This window comes from Oncorhynchus masou, chromosome 25 (assembly GCF_036934945.1).
Source record: "Oncorhynchus masou masou isolate Uvic2021 chromosome 25, UVic_Omas_1.1, whole genome shotgun sequence".
In the NCBI taxonomy this organism is placed as follows: domain Eukaryota; kingdom Metazoa; phylum Chordata; class Actinopteri; order Salmoniformes; family Salmonidae; genus Oncorhynchus; species Oncorhynchus masou.
In genome coordinates this window covers 6,122,649-6,148,612 of record NC_088236.1, presented here as the reverse complement: position 1 = coordinate 6,148,612, position 25,964 = coordinate 6,122,649, and the positions used below count along the sequence as shown (strand labels likewise).

General features: G+C 53.3%; 2 protein-coding genes across 2 annotated transcripts in view; one reads left to right on the top strand and one right to left on the bottom strand.

The window, feature by feature from the left end:
* LOC135513709 (phosphatidate cytidylyltransferase 2-like) overlaps positions 1-25,964 on the bottom strand; it is a 125,252-nt gene that overhangs the window by 3,340 nt on the left and 95,948 nt on the right. The window lies entirely within an intron of this gene.
* tmem175 (transmembrane protein 175) overlaps positions 4,227-25,964 on the top strand; it is a 41,603-nt gene continuing 19,865 nt past the window's right edge. The window contains exons 1-5 of the mRNA XM_064936582.1: positions 4,227-4,566; positions 5,295-5,333; positions 5,483-5,580; positions 10,352-10,403; positions 12,772-12,807. Of these exons, the coding sequence (XP_064792654.1) occupies positions 4,366-4,566; positions 5,295-5,333; positions 5,483-5,580; positions 10,352-10,403; positions 12,772-12,807 (426 nt within the window). The 5' untranslated portion in view covers positions 4,227-4,365. The remainder of the gene's footprint in view (positions 4,567-5,294; positions 5,334-5,482; positions 5,581-10,351; positions 10,404-12,771; positions 12,808-25,964) is intronic.

Genomic DNA, 25,964 nt, shown 5'->3' with positions numbered 1-25,964 from the left:
TGTAGTCGATGAACAGCATTCTCACATAGGTATTCCTCTTGTCCAGATGGGTTAGGGCAGTGTGCAGTGTGGTTGAGATTGCATCGTCTGTGGACCTATTTGGGCGGTAAGCAAATTGGAGTGGGTCTAGGGTGTCAGGTAGGGTGGAGGTGATATGGTCCTTGACTAGTCTCTCAAAGCACTTCATGATGACGGAAATGAGTGCTACGGGGCGGTAGTCGTTTAGCTCAGTTACCTTAGCTTTCTTGGGAACAGGAACAATGGTGGCCCTCTTGAAGCATGTGGGAACAGCAGACTGGTATAGGGATTGATTGAATATGTCCGTAAACACACCAGCCAGCTGGTCTGCGCATGCTCTGAGGGCGCGGCTGGGGATGCCGTCTGGGCCTGCAGCCTTGCGAGGGTTAACACGTTTAAATGTTTTACTCACCTCGGCTGCAGTGAAGGAGAGACCGCATGTTTCCGTTGCAGGCCGTGTCAGTGGCACTGTATTGTCCTCAAAGCGGGCAAAAAAGTTATTTAGTCTGCCTGGGAGCAAGACATCCTGGTCCATGACTGGGCTGGATTTCTTCCTGTAGTCCGTGATTTACTGTAGACCCTGCCACATTCCTCTTGTGTCTGAGCCGTTGAATTGAGATTCTACTTTGTCTCTGTACTGACGCTTAGCTTGTTTGATAGCCTTGCGGAGGGAATAGCTGCACTGTTTGTACTCGGTCATGTTACCACACACCTTGCCCTGATTAAAAGCAGTGGTTCGCGCTTTCAGTTTCACGCGAATGCTGCCATCAATCCACGGTTTCTGGTTAGGGAATGTTTTAATCGTTGCTATGGGAACGACATCTTCAACGCACGTTCTAATGAACTCGCACACCGAATCAGCGTATTCGTCAATGTTGTTATCTGACGCAATACGAAACATGTCCCAGTCCACATGATGGAAGCATTCTTGGAGTGTGGAGTCAGCTTGGTCGGACCAGCGTTGGACAGACCTCAGCGTGGGAGCTTCTTGTTTTAGTTTAGCAATCGATATGCTGATAAAATTTAGGGAGTCTTGTTTTCAGATTAGCAACAATGAATGCAGCCTCCGGATGGTTAGTGCAGCCTCCGGATGGTTAGACACTAGTGGTTAGACACTAGTGGTTAGACACTAGTGGTTAGACACTAGGCTACCCTACCATTTTGGGGCGGCAGGGTAGCCTAGTGGTCAGACACTAGTGGTCAGACACTAGTGTCTAACCACTAGGCTACCCCACCATTTCGTGGCGGCAGGGTAGCCTAGTGGTTAGAGTGGTGGACTAGCAACCAGAAGGTTGCAAGTTCAAACCCCTGAGCTGACAAGGTACAAATCTGTCGTTCTGCCCCTGAACAGGCAGTTAATAGATGTAATTTGTTCTTAACTGACTTGCCTAGTTAAATAAAGATTTAAAAAAATATGGCTCTGTCATACACCACTGTTTTTGTTGTCATAGTAGCTAAAATGCTTAGTAGCCTAATTTCCTGGCATGGGCAACAAGGAACCAGCTAAGTTAGCTAGCTAGTTTAACGTGCGACTACTAGGTTACATATTGAACTTGAATCGTCTCAGGCCAGTGGCACAACATTATTAATTTATGATTAGATCAGCATCTCCGTTATAATCATTGGCCTGTACAGAGAATTAAGTCAAATCCACATCTCCATCCATGGCTTAGGAAAGGGACGATTTAGCAAGCTAGCTACTGCAGGACATCAACACAAGCTAGCTACTGCAGGACATCAACACAAGCTAGCTACTGCAGGACATCAACACAAGCTAGCTACTGCAGGACATCAACACAAGCTAGCTACTGCAGGACATCAACACAACCTAGCTACAGCAGGACATCAACACAACCTAGCTACTGCAGGACATCAACACAAGCTAGCTACTGCAGGACATCAACACAACCTAGCTACTGCAGGACATCAACACAAGCTAGCTACTGCAGGACATCAACACAAGCTAGCTACTGCAGGACATCAACACAAGCTAGCTACTGCAGGACATCAACACAAGCTAGCTACTGCAGGACATCAACACAAGCTAGCTACTGCAGGACATCAACACAAGCTAGCTACTGCAGGACATCAACACAACCTAGCTACTGCAGGACATCAACACAAGCTAGCTACTGCAGGACATCAACACAACCTAGCTACTGCAGGACATCAACACAAGCTAGCTACTGCAGGACATCAACACAAGCTAGCTACTGCAGGACATCAACACAAGCTAGCTACTGCAGGACATCAACACAAGCAGACCAGAAACAGACACATTTCTTTTTATTACATTTTGCATAGGAAGTGATTTGATTGGTGTGAAGCCAAATCCAAACGGGCTTCCCCTGGGAGGCATTTTGCTGCACCAGGACAACCTAATGCTGATTGGCTAATTTTATATATATTTTTTAATCAAGTGAAGCCAAATGTTTGCTGGCATCTATCAATCAAATGCTACTGCGGCAACATGTCCTACTCTTTTGGTCCAGACAGCATCAGATACATGAGCTACACATACCGAGACAGAGGAGGCGCTGTTTCCCTGTCCAGACAGCATCAGATACATGAGCTACACATACCGAGACAGAGGGGCGCTGTTTCCCTGTCCAGACAGCATCAGATACATGAGCTACACATACCGAGACAGAGGAGGCGCTGTTTCCCTGTCCAGACAGCATCGGATACATGAGCTACACATACCGAGACAAAGGGGGCACTGTTTCCCTGTCCAGACAGCATCGGATACATGAGCTACACATACCGAGACAAAGGGGGCGCTGTTTCCCTGTCCAGACAGCATCAGATACATGAGCTACACATACCGAGACAGAGGGGGCGCTGTTTCCCTGTCCAGACAGCATCAGATACATGTGCTACACATACCGAGACAGAGGGGGCGCTGTTTCCCTGTCCAGACAGCATCAGATACATGAGCTACACATACCGAGACAAAGGGGGCGCTGTTTCCCTCGCTCGGATGATTTCTCCGGTGAGATTCAGCCACTTGCTAATTGACTAAAAAATTATGAAAACACAAGAGACTTAAGATAAATATATATATATTTTTAAATGCATTGGTTAAATATTTGGAGAAGCTTGGCATCCACAAATACACACCACTGATTCTTAACCCACTGACACATATGTTTTACAATTTTTTTTTTCTTCTTAAAAACTTGATACAAGTCAGAATATATTGAATAATAAGGTAAAATGAATTATCTCAATGCATTTTTTTTTACCTGTAGCAATGTGAAAACACAACAGCAACATATCGGATATATAAAGAAATTGATTTTTGGGGCCACTTGTCGGTTTTCTGCTCGTTGGTCTTCGTATTGTTGCTGAATCGTCAGAAAGGTTTGTTTCAACCTCTTGGACTTCAGAATCCCCTGACAAACACTGTCATCTCTGTTATCTTGGTTGTGTATATGTTACAGTGTGTTTCTCTACACTGACATACAGCTCTCTGTGAGAGAGTTTTTTTAACCTCTTAAAGACAGGAAACTGTCATATCAGACAGGATAAAAACTAAGGAGATGGGAGTGGCTGATGTGAAAACTAGATATTTAAGTACTAAGAGGGTCAACTGGGGCCCACAAGGCTCTAGTCAAAAGGATTGGGGCATTTTGCCCGAAAGCATTTTGCTACCACCGCAATAACATCTGCTAAACATGTGTATATAGAGCGCCATTTGAGACACACACACACTCCCCCACACACACACACACACACACACACACACACACACACACACACACACACACACACACACACACACACACACCTGGACTAGTGAGGTCATCACTGACCATTCATCACTAAGTCATTGGTCATATCTCAGAAGAAAATGCTCTGTCATAAGCTAATGTGGTGTTTGGTTCCTTAGACGTTTTTGTGTGACTGCAATAAAAATCACCTGGAACGCACCCAAAATGATGGGATCAAATGGATGAATAGACTACATATCTGGCGGTTTGAAGCACGCCTATAAAGTACGCATAAGCATATTATTTATTTCATACAAATTTTTATCTTTAAATGATGTAGTAGCCTTTTGGCCAACGTACATGCGGAGTGTTTTTGTCACATCCTGCCAGCTACGTTAGGCTAATCACTTCCTTGAAGAGCTCTGATTTGTGGATTCGTTTATCTCAAATCATGCATCTGCGCAGTACCTCCCAAGGCTGCCTTGCCATTAAACGGGCTCTTCCGGTATCTTCACGATCTCACTCAGCTCAGCTGTCATTCTTATTTGCAAACAAAGATCCCGTGCTCGGATGTTTGCAGCTCCGCCGCCCGTCCACCCGGTTTGTCACTTGAATCGTGCTGTTACCGGATAAAATGGGAGAAAACGGCGACACCGAGATCATAGAGCATCACGTTGACGAGGAGATGGAGAAGAAGAGGATATTAAGAAGTCATGGCTCTTCGTTCATGGAGAGTATTACACCGTCGGAGAGGGATGGACACAGTAGTACGCAGTCTTCCCACCGGCTGCTGGCATACAGTGACGCGCTCATCTCAATCATAGCCACTGTTATGGTAGGTAGGGAGAAGCAGGGACATTTGAATAAACTCTGTGGACATAATGTGCATGTCTAGCTTGGTAGCAGTCTTAACTATCGATATTAAAATCAAATTACAAGAGGGGCTATGTCAACTCCTAAACCCTCAAATATCCAGAATAGGGTGAACTTGGCAGCCATTAGCCATGTTTCCATCCAATTGGTGACAGATTTTCATGCGAATATTAAAAAATACGCATAAAAACAATGAACATTTTCCCACCAGAGATGTTTCCATCAAATTGACCTGTTGTGAATTAAAAGCGTGTGCGTGATGACGTAGTGCACATAACTTTTGCGTTTCGATTCCCATGTACGGAATAAAAAATATATATAAATGAAGTGTGTTTCTATCGCATTTTCAACTCTACTGATGGTTTTGTCACGACATGTTGCGTTATATAGAGAATGTGCCCACTCTGATCTTGGTACTTGCGGGTAATAGTCTAGCTAGCTTGATTTGATTGTTATTATTTGTCAAGCGGCAGCCAAGCGTCGATCATCATGTCACCTGAATAAGACCCTCGATATTTATTGAAATGGAGCAACAAGCTAATCACCGTTGGGACTATTTAAAAACATTTTTATTTTAATGTTTATCTTTAACTCTGCACTGTTGGAAAATTACCCGTATGTACGCATTTCACTTGTGTACGAAGCATGTGACAAATACAATTAGATTTGATGTTATCTATGTATTTGCAGATATTACCTGTTGCACATACAAAGGTCCAAGATAACGAGGTAGGTAAACCTGGTTAGTTACGCTATAATATATATGTAGGCTAAAAACGTGATAACATATTTAGAATATGACCAATAATATATTCTGAAAATTGATACAGAAACATCTGATGAAACTCTTGAATAAAAAGTATCTGTCTGTCTGGTAGGAATTGAAGGAGAGTCTGCAGGTTCTGCTCACCACCAAGATAGCTGTGTACCTGATGACCTTCCTCATAGTGACCGTAGCATGGGCTGCTCATATCAGGTAAGGTCATAGGTCATGCTGATCATATGACCTGTTCAAATAAACCTTTTGTTTCTTGTTTTCTTGAGGTAAGCACAAAGTTAGCCTATATTGATTGGATAGGTGTAAGCAAGTGTAACGGATGTGAAACGGCTAGCTTAGTTAGCGCTAAATAGCGTTTCAATCGGTGACGTCACTTGCTCTGAGACCTTGAAGTAGTGGTTCCCCTTGCTCTGCAAGGGCCGCGGCTTTTGTGGAGCGATGGGTAACGATGCTTCGAGGGTGACTGTTGTTGATGTGTGCAAAGGGTCCCTGGTTCGCGCCGGGGTACGGGGTTATACTGTTACACAAGGTTACCACATAACTCGTTTCACTAATCAAACTCATTTAGATTGGATAAAGTAAGATGGCGCTGGAGCAGAAGGCAGACATTTTATGCCCCCCCCCAACTTTGTTTGTTTGTTTATCTGCGTTGTTTGTAACTTTTTTTATTTTTTTTATTTCGTGCATAATGTTGCCGCTACCATCTCTTATGACTGAAAATAACTTCTAGACATCAGGACTGCGATTACTCACCACGGACTAGCAGAATAATTTGTCTTCTTGCCACGACCCCCATGATCTGCGTAAAGAGGGGCCGGAGAGCGGGCTGCCTCCTGAGAATTCGAATGCGGGCGAATAAAACCCCACTTCCCTCAATTCTGCTAGCAAACGTGCAATCTTTGGACAATAAAATCGACGAGTTACGTGGAAGATTAAGCTACCAGCGGGACATTAAAAACGGTAACGTCTTATTCTTCACGGAGTCGTGGCTGAACGACGACAATATGAACATACAGCTGGCTGGTTATACGATGTACCGGCAGGATAGAACAGCTGCGTCTGGTAAGACAAGGGGCGGCGGTCTATGTAGTTTTGTAAATAACAGCGGATGCAAGATATCTAAGGAAGTCTCAAGCTATTGCTCGCCTGAGGTAGAGTTTCTCATGATAAGCTGTAAACCACACTACCTACCGAGAGACTATTCATATGTATTCTTTGTAGCTGTTTTACATACCACCACAGTCAGAGGCACTAAGACAGCATTGAATGAGCTGTATTCCGCCATAAGAAAACAAGAAAACGCTCACCCAGAGGCGGCGCTCCTAGTAGCCGGGGACTTTAATGCAGGGAAACTTAAATCCGTTTTACCAAATTACTATCAGCATGTTAAATGTGTATGGACCACCTCTACTCCACACACAGAGACGCATACAAAGCTCTCCCTCACCCTCCATTTGGCAAATCTGACCATAATTCTATCCTCCTGATTCCTGCTGACAAGCAAAAAATAAAAATAAAGCAGGAAACACCAGTGACTCTCTCAATACAGAAGTGGTCAGAGGAAGCAGATGCTAAGCTACAGGACTGTTTTTGTAGCACAGACTGGAATATGTTCTGGGATTCCTCCAATAGCATTGAGGAGTACATCACATCAGTCATTGGCTTCATCAATAAATGCATCGATGACGTCGTCCCCACAGTGATTGTACGTACATACCCCAACCAGAAGCCATTAATTACAGGCAACATTCGCACTGCTAAAGGCTAGAGCTGCCGCTTTCAAGAGCGGGACTCTAACACGGAAGCTTATAAGAAGTCCCACTATGCCCTCCAACGAACCATCCGACAGGCAAAGCGTCAATACAGGACTAAGATCAAATCATACTAGCTCCGAAACTCGTCGGACGTGGCAGGGTTTGTAAACTATTACAGACTACAAAGGGAAGCACAGCCGAGAGCTGCCCAGTGACACGAGCCTACCAGATGAGCGAAACTACTTCTATGCTCACTTCGAGGCAAATAACACTGAAACATGCATGAGAGCACCAGCTGTACCGGACGACTGTGTGATCACGCTCTCCGCAACCGATGTGAGTAAGACCTTTAGACAGGTCAACATTCACAAGGCCGCAGGGCCAGACGGAATGTGTACTGTGAGCATGCGCTGACCAACTATCAAGTGTCTTCTCTGATATTTTCAACCTCTCCCTGTCCGATTTTATAATACCAACATGTTTTAAGCAGACCGCCATAGTGCCTGTGGTCAAGAACACTAAGGTAACCTGCCTAAATGACTACCGACCTGTAGAACTCACGTCCGTAGCCATGAAGTGCTTTGAAAGGCTGGTCCCATTATCCCAGAAACCATAGACCCACTCCAATTTGCATACCACTCCAACAGATCCACAGATGATGCAATCTCTATTGCACTCCACACTGCCCTTTCCCACATGGACAAAAGGAACACATGTGAGAATGCTATTCATTGACTACAGCTCAGCGTTCAACACCATAGTGCCCTTAAAGCTCATCAATAAGCGACATCAATAAGGACCCTGGGATTAACTGGATCCTGGACTTCCTGAAGGGCCGCCCCCAGGTGGTAAGGGTAGGCAACAACACATCCGCCATGCTGAATTTCAACATAGGAGCCCCTCAGGGGTGCATGCTCAGCCCCTTCCTGTACTCCCTATTCACTCATGACAGCACGGCCAGGCACGACTCCAACAATATCATTCAATTTGTTGATGACACAAGTGGTAGGCCAGATCACCGACAACGACAAGACAGCCTAAAGGCAGGAGACCAGAGACCTGGCCTTGTGGTGCCAGGACAACAACCTCTCCCTCCATGTGATCAAGACAAAGGAAATGATTGTGGACGACAGGAAAAGGAGGACCGAGCACACCCCCATTCTCATTGACGAGGCTGCAGTGGAGCAGGTTGAGAGTTTCAAGTTCCTTGGTGTCCACATCACCAACAAACTAACATGGTCCAAGCACACCAAGACAGTTGTGAAGAGGGCATGACAAAACCTATTCCCCCTCAGAAGACTGAAAATATTTGGCATGGGTTCTCAGATCCTCAAAAGGTTCTACAGCTGCACCATCGAGAGCTTCCGGACTGGTTGCATCACCGCCTGGTATGGCAACTTCTTGGCCTCCGACCACAAGGCACTACAGAGGGTAGTGCATACGGCCCAGTACATCACTGGGGCCAAGCTTCTTGCCATCCAGGACCTCTTTACCAGGCGGTGTCAAAAGGCCTTAAAAAGTGTCAGACTCCAGCCACCCTAGTCATAGACTGTTCTCTCTGATACCACACGGCAAGTGTTACCGGGCGCCAAGTCTGGGTCCAAGAGGCTTCTAAACAGCCTCTACCCCCAAGCCATAAGACTCCTGAACATCTAGTCAAATGGCTACCCAGACTATTTGCATTACCCCCCCCCCCTTCCGCTCCACACCACTGCCACTCTCTGTTGTCATCTATGCATAGTCACTTGAATAACTCTACCTACATGTACATACTACCTCTACTAACTAACCGGTGCCTCTGCACACTGACTCTGTACTGGCACCCGCCTATATATATTGTTATTTATTTTTCACTGCTCCTCTTTAATTACTTGTTACTTTTACCTCTTATTCTTATCTGTATGTTTAAAAAAAACTGCATTGTTGGTTAGGGGCTCATCAGTAAGCATTTCACTGAGGTCTACCACACCTGTTGTATTCAGCATTTCACTGAGGTCTACTACACCTGTTGTATTCAGCATTTCACGGTGAGGTCTACTACACCTGTTGTATTCAGCATTTCACTGAGGTCTACCACACCTGTTGTATTCAGCATTTCACTGTGAGGTCTACCACACCTGTTGTATTCAGCATTTCACTGTGAGGTCTACTACACCTGTTGTATTCAGCATTTCACTGTGAGGTCTACTACACCTGTTGTATTCAGCATTTCACTGTGAGGTCTACCACACCTGTTGTATTCAGCATTTCACTCTGAGGTCTACCACACCTGTAGTATTCAGCATTTCACTGGAAGGTCTACCACACCTGTAGTATTCAGCATTTCACTGGAAGGTCTACCACACCTGTTGTATTCAGCATTTCACTGGAAGGTCTACCACACCTGTTGTATTCAGCATTTCACTGAGGTCTACCACACCTGTTGTATTCAGCATTTCACTGAGGTCTACCACACCTGTTGTATTCAGCATTTCACTGTGAGGTCTACCACACCTGTTGTATTCAGCATTTCACTCTGAGGTCTACCACACCTGTAGTATTCAGCATTTCACTGGAAGGTCTACCACACCTGTAGTATTCAGCATTTCACTGGAAGGTCTACCACACCTGTTGTATTCAGCATTTCACTGTGAGGTCTACCACACCTGTTGTATTCAGCATTTCACTGAGGTCTACCACACCTGTTGTATTCAGCATTTCACTGAGGTCTACCACACCTGTTGTATTCAGCATTTCACTGAGGTCTACCACACCTGTAGTATTCAGCATTTCACTCTGAGGTCTACCACACCTGTTGTATTCAGCATTTCACTGTGAGGTCTACTACACCTGTTGTATTCAGCATTTCACTGTGAGGTCTACTACACCTGTTGTAGTCAGCATTTCACTGTGAGGTCTACCTACACCTGTTGTATTCAGCATTTCACTGTGAGGTCTACTACACCTGTTGTATTCAGCATTTCACTGTGAGGTCTACTACACCTGTTGTATTCAGCATTTCACTGTGAGGTCTACTACACCTGTTGTATTCAGCATTTCACTGTGAGGTCTACTACACCTGTTGTATTTAGCATGTGACTAATAAAATGCGATTTGATTTGAGATCTGTGATAACTTGAAGGAAGGAAGCACTGCCTGCTGTGTTAAATAGTATCATGTTTGACCATTCAGAGATGCACTGATGGTCACGTCTTCCTCTCTCTGTGTTTTTACAGGTTATTTCAAGTCATTGAACGTATTGATGACTGCCTTGCACTTCTCAACCTAGTAAGAACTACTGGTTCTCAAAACCACACCACACCGCCCTGCAGCACATCACACCACACCGCCCTGCAGCACATCACACCACACCGCCCTGCAGCACACCACACCACACCGCCCTGCAGCACACCACACCACACCGCCCTGCAGCACACCACACCACACCGCCCTGCAGCACACCACACCACACCGCCCTGCAGCACACCACACCACACCGCCCTGCAGCACACCACACCACACCGCCCTGCAGCACACCACACCACACCGCCCTGCAGCACACCACACCACACCGCCCTGCAGCACACCACACCACACCGCCCTGCAGCACACCACACCACACCGCCCTGCAGCACACCACACCACACCGCCCTGCAGCACACCACACCACACCGCCCTGCAGCACACCACACCACACCGCCCTGCAGCACACCACACCACACCGCCCTGCAGCACACCACACCACACCGCCCTGCAGCACACCACACCACACCGCCCTGCAGCACACCACACCGCCCTGCAGCACACCACACCACACCGCCCTGCAGCACACCACACCACACCGCCCTGCAGCACACCACACCGCCCTGCAGCACACCACACCGCCCTGCAGCACACCACACCGCCCTGCAGCACACCACACCACAGCATCCTGCAGCACACCACACCACCCTGCAGCACCCTGCAGCACACCACCCTGCAGCACATCACACCACCGTGCAGCACATCACACCACCCTGGATCACAGTACATCACAACACATAATGGCTCAATATACCTCTCTTATATTGTGTGCCCACTTTGGGACATGAACTGTCAGAATACAACACCAAAGCACCTGGCCAGTTGGTCAGGATAAAGCATCAAAGCCAGTTGGTCAGGATTTAGCATCAAAGCACTGGGCCAGTTGGTCAGGATACAACATCAAAGCACTGGGCCAGTTGGTCAGGATACAACATCAAAGCACCGGGCCAGTTGGTCAGGATGTAGCGTCAAAGCACTGGGCCAGTTGGTCAGGGTATAGCGTCAAAGCACTGGGCCAGTTGGTCAGGATGTAGCGTCAAAGCACTGGGCCAGTTGGTCAGGGTGTAGCGTCAAAGCACTGGGCCAGTTGGTCAGGGTATAGCGTCAAAGCACTGGGCCAGTTGGTCAGGGTATAGCGTCAAAGCACTGGGCCAGTTGGTCAGGGTATAGCGTCAAAGCACTGGGCCAGTTGGTCAGGGTATAGCGTCAAAGCACTGGGCCAGTTGGTCAGGGTATAGCGTCAAAGCACTGGGCCAGTTGGTCAGGGTATAGCGTCAAAGCACTGGGCCAGTTGGTCAGGGTATAGCGTCAAAGCACTGGGCCAGTTGGTCAGGGTATAGCGTCAAAGCACTGGGCCAGTTGGTCAGGGTATAGCGTCAAAGCACTGGGCCAGTTGGTCAGGGTATAGCGTCAAAGCACTGGGCCAGTTGGTCAGGGTATAGCGTCAAAGCACTGGGCCAGTTGGTCAGGGTATAGCGTCAAAGCACTGGGCCAGTTGGTCAGGGTATAGCGTCAAGGCACTGGGCCAGTTGGTCAGGGTATAGCGTCAAAGCACTGGGCCAGTTGGTCAGGGTATAGCGTCAAAGCACTGGGCCAGTTGGTCAGGGTATAGCGTCAAAGCACTGGGCCAGTTGGTCAGGATGTAGCATCAAAGCACTGGGCCAGTTGGTCAGGGTATAGCGTCAAAGCACTGGGCCAGTTGGTCAGGGTATAGCGTCAAAGCACTGGGCCAGTTGGTCAGGATGCAGCGTCAAAGCACTGGGCCAGTTGGTCAGGATGTAGCGTCAAAGCACTGGGCCAGTTGGTCAGGATGCAGCGTCAAAGCACTGGGCCAGTTGGTCAGGATGCAGCGTCAAAGCACTGGGCCAGTTGGTCAGGATGTAGCATCAAAGCACTGGGCCAGTTGGTCAGGATGTAGCATCAAAGCACTGAGCCAGTTGGTCAGGATGTAGCATCAAAGCCAGTTGGTCAGGATGTAGCATCAAAGCACTGGGCCAGTTGGTCAGGATATAGCGTCAAAGCCAGTTGGTCAGGATGTAGCATCAAAGCCAGTTGGTCAGGATGTAGCATCAAAGCACTGGGCCAGTTGGTCAGGATATAGCGTCAAAGCCAGTTGGTCAGGATGTAGCATCAAAGCCAGTTGGTCAGGATGTAGCATCAAAGCACTGGGCCAGTTGGTCAGGATGTAGCATCAAAGCACTGGGCCAGTTGGTCAGGATGTAGCATCAAAGCACTGGGCCAGTTGGTCAGGATACAACAGTTTCACTTCTGTCATTGTAACGGTGGTATGATTCACCGTGGAGTGAAGCCGTGTGTTTTCCTGTGGTCTAAACCTTCCCTTCTTCTCTTCTAGGCTTGTATGATGTTGATCACCTTCCTGCCATACACAGTGAGTCTGAATCATGTTAGATCAGTCGGGGGGGGGGGGGATCTTTACACTGACTGACCGATAGGGCCGAGACCATACCCGTATCATCAGTCAGGGGGGCTGGGGGGGGTGTGGGATCTTTACACTGACTGACCGATAGGGCCGAGACCATACCCGTATCATCAGTCAGGGGGGCTGGGGGGGGGGGTGATCTTTACACTGACTGACCGATAGTTGGTCCTTTTAAAAAGCTGCGGTATGTAATATATATTGTGTGTGTGGAACCTGGATAATAAATACATGTAACTGTGGATGACAACGTGTTTGTTACCAACATTAAAGCCGTTTTTCCTAAAACAAGTTAAATCTGCTTTGTGTTTCGTATCGCGATACTGGTATCGTCCCGGCTCTACTGACTGGCTGGTATGGTCCCGGCCCTACTGACTGGCTGGTATGGTCCCGACTCTACTGACTGGCTGGTTGACTGGCTGGTATGGTCCCGGCTCTACTGACTGGCTGGTATGGTCCCGACTCTACTGACTGGCTGGTTGACTGGCTGGTATGGTCCCGACTCTACTGACTGGCTGGTATGGTCCCGACTCACTGACTGGCTGGTATGGTCCCGGCTCTACTGACTGACTGGTTGACTGGCTGGTATGGTCCCGACCCTACTGACTGGCTGGTTGACTGGCTGGTATGGTTCCGGCCCTACTGACTGGCTGGTATGGTCCCGACTCTACTGACTGGCTGGTATGGTCCCGACTCTACTGACTGACTGGTTGACTGGCTGGTATGGTCCCGACCCTACTGACTGGCTGGTTGACTGGCTGGTATGGTCCGACCCTACTGACTGGCTGGTTGACTGGCTGGTATGGTCCCGGCCCTACTGACTGACTGGTTGACTGGCTGGTATGGTCCTGGCCCTACTGACTGACTGGTTGACTGGCTGTTATGGTCCCGACTCTACTGACTGACTTATGGTCCCGACTCTACTGACTGGCTGGTATGGTTCCGGCCCTACTGACTGGTTGACTGGCTGGTATGGTCCCGGCCCTACTGACTGGCTGGTATGGTCCCGACTCTACTGACTGGCTGGTATGGTCCTGGCCCTACTGACTGGCTGGTTGACTGGCTGGTATGGTCCCGGCTCGACTGACTGACATGGTCCCGGCCCTACTGACTGGCTGGTTGACTGGCTGGTATGGTACCGGCTCGACTGACTGACTGGCTGGTATGGTCCCGGCCCTACTGACTGGTTGACTGGCTGGCATGGTCCCGGCTCGACTGACTGGTATGGTCCCGACTCTACTGACTGGCTGGTATGGTCCCGACTCTACTGACTGGCTGGTTGACTGGCTGGCATGGTCCCGGCTCGACTGACTGACTGGTATGGTCCCGGCCCTACTGACTGGCTGGTATGGTCCCGGCCCTACTGACTGGTTGACTGGCTGGCATGGTCCCGGCTCTACTGACTGGCTGGTATGGTCCCAACTCTACTGGCTGGTTGACTGGCTGGTATGGTCCCGGCTCTACTGACTGGCTGGTATGGTGCCGGCTCTACTGACTGGTTGACTGGCTGGTATGGTTCCGGCTCTACTGGCTAGTTGACTGGCTGGTATGGTCCCGGCCCGACTGACTGGTATGGTCCCGACTCTACTGACTGGCTGGTTTGGTTCCGGCCCTACTGACTGACTGGTTGATTGGCTGTTATGGTCCCGACTCTACTGACTAGCTGGTATGGTTCCGGCCCTACTGACTGGTTGACTGGCTGGTATGGTCCTGGCCCTACTGACTGACTGGTTGACTGGCTGGTATGGTCCCGGCCCTACTGACTGGCTGGTATGGTCCCGGCCCTACTGACTGGCTGGTATGGTCCCGGCCCTACTGACTGGCTGGTATGGTACCGGCCCAACTGACTGACTGGTTGACTGGCTGGTATGGTCCCGGCCCTACTGACTGGCTGGTATGGTCCCGACTCTACTGACTGGCTGGTATGGTCCCGACTCTACTGACTGGCTGGTATGGTCCCGGCCCTACAGACTGGCTGGTATGGTCCCGGCCCTACAGACTGGCTGGTATGGTCCCGGCCCTACAGACTGGCTGGTATGGTCCCGGCCCTACTGACTGACTGGTATGGTCCCGACTCTACTGACTGGCTGGTATGGTCCCGGCTCTACTGACTGGTTGACTGGCTGGTATGGTCCCGGCCCTACTGACTGGCTGGTATGGTCCCGACACTTCTGACTGGCTGGTATGGTCCCGGCTCGACTGACTGACATGGTCCCGGCCCTACTGACTGGCTGGTTGACTGGCTGGTATGGTCCCGGCTCGACTGACTGGCTGGTATGGTCCCGGCCCTACTGACTGGTTGACTGGCTGGCATGGTCCCGGCTCGACTGACTGGTATGGTCCCGACTCTACTGACTGGCTGGTATGGTCCCGACTCTACTGACTGGCTGGTTGACTGGCTGGCATGGTCCCGGCTCGACTGACTGACTGGTATGGTCCCGGCCCTACTGACTGGCTGGTATGGTCCCGGCCCTACTGACTGGTTGACTGGCTGGCATGGTCCCGGCTCTACTGACTAACTGGTATGATCCCGGCTCTACTGACTGGCTGGTATGGTCCCGGCCCTACTGACTGGTTGACTGGCTGGCATGGTCCCGGCTCTACTGACTGGCTGGTATGGTCCCAACTCTACTGGCTGGTTGACTGGCTGGTATGGTTCCGGCTCTACTGGCTAGTTGACTGGCTGGTATGGTCCCGGCCCTACTGACTGACTGGTATGGTCCCGGCTCTACTGACTGACTGGTATGGTCCCGACTCTACTGACTGGCTGGTTTGGTTCCGGCCCTACTGCCTGACTGGTTGATTGGCTGTTATGGTCCCGACTCTACTGACTAGCTGTTATGGTTCCGGCCCTACTGACTGGTTGACTGGCTGGTATGGTCCTGGCCCTACTGGTTGACTGGCTGGTATGGTCCCGGCCCTACTGACTGGCTGGTATGGTCCCGGCCCTACTGACTGACTGGTATGGTACCGGCCCGACTGACTGACTGGTTGACTGGCTGGTATGGTCCCGGCCCTACTGACTGGCTGGTATGGTCCTGACTCTACTGACTGGCTGGTATGGTCCCGACTCTACTGACTGGCTGGTTGACTGGCTGGTATGGTCCCGGCTCTACTGACTGGCTGGTATGGTCCCGGCTCTACTGACTGGCTGGTATGGTCCCGGCCCTACGGACTGGCTGGTATGGTCCCGGCCCTACTGACTGACTGGTATGGTCCCGACTCTACTGACTGGCTGGTATGGTCCCGGCTCTACTGACTGGTTGACTGGCTGGTATGGTCCCGGCCCTACTGACTGGCTGGTATGGTCCCGACACTTCCGACTGGCTGGTATGGGCCAGGCTCTACTGACTGACTGGTATGGTCCCGGCTCTACTGACTGGCTGTTATGGTCCCGGCCCTACTGACTGGTATGGTCCCGGCCCTACTGACTGACTGGTTGACTGGCTGGTATGGTCCCGACTCTACTGACTGGTTGACTGGCTGGTATGGTCCCGGCTCTACTGACTGACTGGTATGGTCCCGGCCCTACTGACAGGCTGGTTGACTGGCTGGTATGGTCCCGGCCCTACTGACTAGTTGACTGGCTGGTATGGTCCCGGCCCTACTGACTGGCTGGTATGGTCCCGGCTCTACTGACTGGCTGGTATGGTCCTGGCCCTACTGACTGACTGGTTGACTGGCTGGCATGGTCCCGGCTCTACTGACTGGCTGGTATGGTCCCAACTCTACTGGCTGGTTGACTGGCTGGTATGGTCCCGGCTCTACTGACTGGCTGGTATGGTCCCGGCTCTACTGACTGGTTGACTGGCTGGTATGGTTCCGGCTCTACTGGCTAGTTGACTGGCTGGTATGGTCCCGGCCCTACTGACTGACTGGTATGGTCCCGACTCTACTGGCTGGTTGACTGGCTGGTATGGTCCCGGCTCTACTGACTGGCTGGTATGGTCCCGGCTCTACTGACTGGTTGACTGGCTGGTATGGTTCCGGCTCTACTGGCTAGTTGACTGGCTGGTTTGGTTCCGGCCCTACTGACTGACTGGTTGATTGGCTGTTATGGTCCCGACTCTACTGACTAGCTGGTATGGTTCCGGCCCTACTGACTGGTTGACTGGCTGGTATGGTCCTGGCCCTACTGACTGACTGGTTGACTGGCTGGTATGGTCCCGGCCCTACTGACTGGCTGGTATGGTCCCGGCCCTACTGACTGACTGGTATGGTACCGGCCCGACTGACTGACTGGTTGACTGGCTGGTATGGTCCCGGCCCTACTGACTGGCTGGTATGGTCCTGACTCTACTGACTGGCTGGTTGACTGGCTGGTATGGTCCCGGCTCTACTGACTGGCTGGTATGGTCCCGGCCCTACTGACTGACTGGTATGGTCCCGACTCTACTAACTGGCTGGTATGGTCCCGGCTCTACTGACTGGTTGACTGGCTGGTATGGTCCCGGCCCTACTGACTGGCTGGTATGGTCCCGACACTTCTGACTGGCTGGTATGGTCCCGGCTCGACTGACTGACATGGTCCCGGCCCTACTGACTGGCTGGTTGACTGGCTGGTATGGTCCCGGCTCGACTGACTGGCTGGTATGGTCCCGGCCCTACTGACTGGTTGACTGGCTGGCATGGTCCCGGCTCGACTGACTGGTATGGTCCCGACTCTACTGACTGGCTGGTATGGTCCTGACTCTACTGACTGGCTGGTTGACTGGCTGGCATGGTCCCGGCTCGACTGACTGACTGGTATGGTCCCGGCCCTACTGACTGGCTGGTATGGTCCCGGCCCTACTGACTGGTTGACTGGCTGGCATGGTCCCGGCTCTACTGACTGACTGGTATGGTCCCGGCCCTACTGACTGGCTGGTATGGTCCCGGCCCTACTGACTGGTTGACTGGCTGGCATGGTCCCGGCTCTACTGACTGGCTGGTATGGTCCCAACTCTACTGACTGGCTGGTATGGTCCCGACTCTACTGACTGGCTGGTTGACTGGCTGGTATGGTCCCGGCTCTACTGACTGGCTGGTATGGTCCCGGCTCTACTGACTGGCTGGTATGGTCCCGGCCCTACGGACTGGCTGGTATGGTCCCGGCCCTACTGATTGGTTGATTGGCTGGCATGGTCCCGGCTCTACTGACTGGCTGGTATGGTCCCAACTCTACTGGCTGGTTGACTGGCTGGTATGGTTCCGGCTCTACTGGCTGACTGGTATGGTCCCGGCTCTACTGACTGACTGGTATGGTCCCGACTCTACTGACTGGCTGGTTTGGTTCCGGCCCTACTGACTGACTGGTTGATTGGCTGTTATGGTCCCGACTCTACTGACTAGCTGGTATGGTTCCGGCCCTACTGACTGGTTGACTGGCTGGTATGGTCCCGGCCCTACTGACTGGCTGGTATGGTCCCGGCCCTACTGACTGACTGGTATGGTACCGGCCCGACTGACTGACTGGTTGACTGGCTGGTATGGTCCCGGCCCTACTGACTGGCTGGTATGGTCCTGACTCTACTGACTGGCTGGTATGGTCCCGACTCTACTGACTGGCTGGTTGACTGGCTGGTATGGTCCCGGCTCTACTGACTGGCTGGTATGGTCCCGGCCCTACTGACTGGTTGACTGGCTGGCATGGTCCCGGCTCTACTGGCTGGTTGACTGGCTGGTATGGTCCCGGCTCTACTGACTGGCTGGTATGGTCCCGGCTCTACTGACTGGTTGACTGGCTGGTATGGTTCGGCTCTACTGGCTAGTTGACTGGCTGGTATGGTCCCGGCCCTACTGACTGACTGGTATGGTCCCGACTCTACTGACTGGCTGGTTTGGTTCCGGCCCTACTGACTGACTGGTTGATTGGCTGTTATGGTCCCGACTCTACTGACTAGCTGGTATGGTTCCGGCCCTACTGACTGGTTGACTGGCTGGTATGGTCCTGGCCCTACTGACTGACTGGTTGACTGGCTGGTATGGTCCCGGCCCTACTGACTGGCTGGTATGGTCCCGGCCCTACTGACTGGCTGGTATGGTCCCGGCCCTACTGACTGGCTGGTATGGTACCGGCCCGACTGACTGACTGGTTGACTGGCTGGTATGGTCCCGGCCCTACTGACTGGCTGGTATGGTCCCGACTCTACTGACTGGCTGGTATGGTCCCGACTCTACTGACTGGCTGGTATGGTCCCGGCCCTACTGACTGGCTGGTTGACTGGCTGGTATGGTCCCGGCTCTACTGACTGGCTGGTATGGTCCCGGCTCTACTGACTGGCTGGTATTGTCCCGGCCCTACTGACTGGCTGGTATGGTCCCGGCCCTACTGACTGACTGGTATGGTCCCGACTCTACTGACTGGCTGGTATGGTCCCGGCTCTACTGACTGGTTGACTGGCTGGTATGGTCCCGGCCCTACTGACTGGCTGGTATGGTCCCGACACTTCTGACTGGCTGGTATGGTCCCGGCCCTACTGACTGGCTGGTTGACTGGCTGGTATGGTCCCGGCTCGACTGACTGGCTGGTATGGTCCCGGCCCTACTGACTGGTTGACTGGCTGGCATGGTCCCGGCTCGACTGACTGGTATGGTCCCGACTCTACTGACTGGCTGGTATGGTCCCGACTCTACTGACTGGCTGGTTGACTGGCTGGCATGGTCCCGGCTCGACTGACTGACTGGTATGGTCCCGGCCCTACTGACTGGCTGGTATGGTCCCGGCCCTACTGACTGGTTGACTGGCTGGCATGGTCCCGGCTCTACTGACTGACTGGTATGATCCCGGCCCTACTGACTGGCTGGTATGGTCCCGGCCCTACTGACTGGTTGACTGGCTGGCATGGTCCCGGCTCTACTGACTGGCTGGTATGGTCCCAACTCTACTGGCTGGTTGACTGGCTGGTATGGTTCCGGCTCTACTGGCTAGTTGACTGGCTGGTATGGTCCCGGCCCTACTGACTGACTGGTATGGTCCCGGCTCTACTGACTGACTGGTATGGTCCCGACTCTACTGACTAGCTGGTATGGTTCCGGCCCTACTGACTGGTTGACTGGCTGGTATGGTCCTGGCCCTACTGACTGACTGGTTGACTGGCTGGTATGGTCCCGGCCCTACTGACTGGCTGGTATGGTCCCGGCCCTACTGACTGACTGGTTGACTGGCTGGTATGGTCCCGGCCCTACTGACTGGCTGGTATGGTCCCGGCCCTACTGACTGGCTGGTATGGTCCCGGCCCTACTGACTGACTGGTTGACTGGCTGGTATGGTCCCGGCCCTACTGACTGGCTGGTATGGTCCCGGCCCGACTGACTGACTGGTTGACTGGCTGGTATGGTCCCGGCCCTACTGACTGGCTGGTATGGTCCTGACTCTACTGACTGGCTGGTATGGTCCCGACTCTACTGACTGGCTGGTTGACTGGCTGGTATGGTCCCGGCTCTACTGACTGGCTGGTATGGTCCCGGCCCTACTGACTGGTTGACTGGCTGGCATGGTCCCGGCTCTACTGGCTGGTTGACTGGCTGGTATGGTCCCGGCTCTACTGACTGGCTGGTATGGTCCCGGCTCTACTGACTGGTTGACTGGCTGGTATGGTTCCGGCTCTACTGGCTAGTTGACTGGCTGGTATGGTCCCGGCCCTACTGACTGACTGGTATGGTCCCGACTCTACTGACTGGCTGGTTTGGTTCCGGCCCTACTGACTGACTGGTTGATTGGCTGTTATGGTCCCGACTCTACTGACTAGCTGGTATGGTTCCGGCCCTACTGACTGGTTGACTGGCTGGTATGGTCCTGGCCCTACTGACTGACTGGTTGACTGGCTGGTATGGTCCCGGCCCTACTGACTGGCTGGTATGGTCCCGGCCCTACTGACTGGCTGGTATGGTCCCGGCCCTACTGACTGGCTGGTATGGTACCGGCCCGACTGACTGACTGGTTGACTGGCTGGTATGGTCCCGGCCCGACTGGCTGGTATGGTCCCGACTCTACTGACTGGCTGGTATGGTCCCGACTCTACTGACTGGCTGGTATGGTCCCGGCCCTACTGACTGGCTGGTTGACTGGCTGGTATGGTCCCGGCTCTACTGACTGGCTGGTATGGTCCCGGCTCTACTGACTGGCTGGTATTGTCCCGGCCCTACTGACTGGCTGGTATGGTCCCGGCCCTACTGACTGACTGGTATGGTCCCGACTCTACTGACTGGCTGGTATGGTCCGGCTCTACTGACTGGTTGACTGGCTGGTATGGTCCCGGCCCTACTGACTGGCTGGTATGGTCCCGACACTTCTGACTGGCTGGTATGGTCCCGGCCCTACTGACTGGCTGGTTGACTGGCTGGTATGGTCCCGGCTCGACTGACTGGCTGGTATGGTCCCGGCCCTACTGACTGGTTGACTGGCTGGCATGGTCCCGGCTCGACTGACTGGTATGGTCCCGACTCTACTGACTGGCTGGTATGGTCCCGACTCTACTGACTGGCTGGTTGACTGGCTGGCATGGTCCCGGCTCGACTGACTGACTGGTATGGTCCCGGCCCTACTGACTGGCTGGTATGGTCCCGGCCCTACTGACTGGTTGACTGGCTGGCATGGTCCCGGCTCTACTGACTGACTGGTATGATCCCGGCCCTACTGACTGGCTGGTATGGTCCCGGCCCTACTGACTGGTTGACTGGCTGGCATGGTCCCGGCTCTACTGACTGGCTGGTATGGTCCCAACTCTACTGGCTGGTTGACTGGCTGGTATGGTTCCGGCTCTACTGGCTAGTTGACTGGCTGGTATGGTCCCGGCCCTACTGACTGACTGGTATGGTCCCGGCTCTACTGACTGACTGGTATGGTCCCGACTCTACTGACTAGCTGGTATGGTTCCGGCCCTACTGACTGGTTGACTGGCTGGTATGGTCCTGGCCCTACTGACTGACTGGTTGACTGGCTGGTATGGTCCCAGCCCTACTGACTGGCTGGTATGGTCCCGGCCCTACTGACTGGCTGGTATGGTCCTGACTCTACTGACTGGCTGGTATGGTCCCGACTCTACTGACTGGCTGGTTGACTGGCTGGTATGGTCCCGGCTCTACTGACTGGCTGGTATGGTCCCGGCTCTACTGACTGGCTGGTATGGTCCCGGCCCTACGGACTGGCTGGTATGGTCCCGGCCCTACTGACTGACTGGTATGGTCCCGACTCTACTGACTGGCTGGTATGGTCCCGGCTCTACTGACTGGTTGACTGGCTGGTATGGTCCCGGCCCTACTGACTGGCTGGTATGGTCCCGACACTTCTGACTGGCTGGTATGGGCCAGGCTCTACTGACTGACTGGTATGGTCCCGGCTCTACTGACTGGCTGTTATGGTCCCGAACCTACTGACTGGCTGGTTGACTGACTGGTATGGTCCCGGCCCTACTGACTGACTGGTTGACTGGCTGGTATGGTCCCGACTCTACTGACTGGTTGACTGGCTGGTATGGTCCCGGCTCTACTGACTGACTGGTATGGTCCCGGCTCTACTGACTGGCTGGTTGACTGACTGGTATGGTCCCGGCTCTACTGACTGACTGGTTGACTGACTGGTATGGTCCCGGCCCTACTGACGGGCTGGTATGGTCCCGGCTCGACTGACTGACTGGTTGACTGGCTGGTATGGTCCCGGCCCTACGGACTGGCTGGTATGGTCCCGGCCCTACTGACTGGTTGACTGGCTGGCATGGTCCCGGCTCTACTGACTGGCTGGTATGGTCCCAACTCTTCTGGCTGGTTGACTGGCTGGTATGGTTCCGGCTCTACTGGCTAGTTGACTGGCTGGTATGGTCCCGGCCCTACTGACTGACTGGTATGGTCCCGGCTCTACTGACTGACTGGTATGGTCCCGACTCTACTGACTGGCTGGTTTGGTTCCGGCCCTACTGACTGACTGGTTGATTGGCTGTTATGGTCCCGACTCTACTGACTAGCTGGTATGGTTCCGGCCCTACTGACTGGTTGACTGGCTGGTATGGTCCTGGCCCTACTGACTGACTGGTTGACTGGCTGGTATGGTCCCGGCCGTACTGACTGACTGGTATGGTACCGGCCCGACTGACTGACTGGTTGACTGGCTGGTATGGTCCCGACTCTACTGACTGGCTGGTTGACTGGCTGGTATGGTCCCGGCTCTACTGACTGGCTGGTATGGTCCCGGCTCTACTGACTGGCTGGTATGGTCCCGGCCCTACGGACTGGCTGGTATGGTCCCGGCCCTACTGACTGACTGGTATGGTCCCGACTCTACTGACTGGCTGGTATGGTCCCGGCTCTACTGACTGGTTGACTGGCTGGTATGGTCCCGGCCCTACTGACTGACTGGTATGGTCCCGGCTCTACTGACTGGCTGTTATGGTCCCGGCCCTACTGACTGGCTGGTTGACTGACTGGTATGGTCCCGGCCCTACTGACTGACTGGTATGGTCCCGACTCTACTGACTGGCTGGTATGGTCCCGGCTCTACTGACTGGTTGACTGGCTGGTATGGTCCCGGCCCTACTGACTGGCTGGTATGGTCCCGACACTTCTGACTGGCTGGTATGGGCCAGGCTCTACTGACTGACTGGTATGGTCCCGGCTCTACTGACTGGCTGTTATGGTCCCGGACCTACTGACTGGCTGGTTGACTGACTGGTATGGTCCCGGCCCTACTGACTGACTGGTTGACTGGCTGGTATGGTCCCGACTCTACTGACTGGTTGACTGGCTGGTATGGTCCCGGCTCTACTGACTGACTGGTATGGTCGGCTCTACTGACTGGCTGGTTGACTGACTGGTATGGTCCCGGCTCTACTGACTGACTGGTTGACTGACTGGTATGGTCCCGGCCCTACTGACGGGCTGGTATGGTCCCGGCTCGACTGACTGACTGGTTGACTGGCTGGTATGGTCCCGGCTCTACTGACTGACTGGTATGGTCCCGGCTCTACTGACTGGCTGGTATGGTCCCGACTCTACTGACTGGCTGGTATGGTCCCGGCTCTACTGACTGGCTGGTATGGTCCCGGCTCTACTGACTGGCTGGTATGGTCCCGGCCCTACGGACTGGCTGGTATGGTCCCGGCCCTACTGACTGACTGGTATGGTCCCGACTCTACTGACTGGCTGGTATGGTCCCGGCTCTACTGACTGGTTGACTGGCTGGTATGGTCCGGCCCTACTGACTGACTGGTATGGTCCCGGCTCTACTGACTGGCTGTTATGGTCCCGGCCCTACTGACTGGCTGGTTGACTGACTGGTATGGTCCCGGCCCTACTGACTGACTGGTATGGTCCCGACTCTACTGACTGGCTGGTATGGTCCCGGCTCTACTGACTGGTTGACTGGCTGGTATGGTCCCGGCCCTACTGACTGGCTGGTATGGTCCCGACACTTCTGACTGGCTGGTATGGGCCAGGCTCTACTGACTGACTGGTATGGTCCCGGCTCTACTGACTGGCTGTTATGGTCCCGGACCTACTGACTGGCTGGTTGACTGACTGGTATGGTCCCGGCCCTACTGACTGACTGGTTGACTGGCTGGTATGGTCCCGACTCTACTGACTGGTTGACTGGCTGGTATGGTCCCGGCTCTACTGACTGACTGGTATGGTCCCGGCTCTACTGACTGGCTGGTTGACTGACTGGTATGGTCCCGGCTCTACTGACTGACTGGTTGACTGACTGGTATGGTCCCGGCCCTACTGACGGGCTGGTATGGTCCCGGCTCGACTGACTGACTGGTTGACTGGCTGGTATGGTCCCGGCTCTACTGACTGACTGGTATGGTCCCGGCTCTACTGACTGGCTGGTATGGTCCCGACTCTACTGACTGGCTGGTATGGTCCCGGCTCTACTGACTGTCTGGTATGGTCCCGGCCCTACTGACAGGCTGGTTGACTGGCTGGTATGGTCCCGGCCCTACTGACTAGTTGACTGGCTGGTATGGTCCCGGCCCTACTGACTGGCTGGTATGGTCCCGGCTCTACTGACTGGCTGGTATGGTCCTGGCCCTACTGACTGACTGGTTGACTGGCTGGCATGGTCCCGGCTCTACTGACTGGCTGGTATGGTCCCAACTCTACTGGCTGGTTGACTGGCTGGTATGGTCCCGGCTCTACTGACTGGCTGGTATGGTCCCGGCTCTACTGACTGGTTGACTGGCTGGTATGGTTCCGGCTCTACTGGCTAGTTGACTGGCTGGTATGGTCCCGGCCCTACTGACTGACTGGTATGGTCCCGACTCTACTGACTGGCTGGTTTGGTTCCGGCCCTACTGACTGACTGGTTGATTGGCTGTTATGGTCCCGACTCTACTGACTAGCTGGTATGGTTCCGGCCCTACTGACTGGTTGACTGGCTGGTATGGTCCTGGCCCTACTGACTGACTGGTTGACTGGCTGGTATGGTCCCGGCCCTACTGACTGGCTGGTATGGTCCCGGCCCTACTGACTGACTGGTATGGTACCGGCCCGACTGACTGACTGGTTGACTGGCTGGTATGGTCCCGGCCCTACTGACTGGCTGGTATGGTCCTGACTCTACTGACTGGCTGGTATGGTCCCGGCTCTACTGACTGGCTGGTTGACTGGCTGGTATGGTCCCGGCTCTACTGACTGGCTGGTATGGTCCCGGCCCTACTGACTGACTGGTATGGTCCCGACTCTACTGACTGGCTGGTATGGTCCCGGCTCTACTGACTGGTTGACTGGCTGGTATGGTCCCGGCCCTACTGACTGGCTGGTATGGTCCCGACACTTCTGACTGGCTGGTATGGTCCCGGCTCGACTGACTGACATGGTCCCGGCCCTACTGACTGGCTGGTTGACTGGCTGGTATGGTCCCGGCTCGACTGACTGGCTGGTATGGTCCCGGCCCTACTGACTGGTTGACTGGCTGGCATGGTCCCGACTCTACTGACTGACTGGTATGGTCCCGACTCTACTGACTGGCTGGTATGGTCCCGACTCTACTGACTGGCTGGTTGACTGGCTGGCATGGTCCCGGCTCGACTGACTGACTGGTATGGTCCCGGCCCTACTGACTGGCTGGTATGGTCCCGGCCCTACTGACTGGTTGACTGGCTGGCATGGTCCCGGCTCTACTGACTGACTGGTAT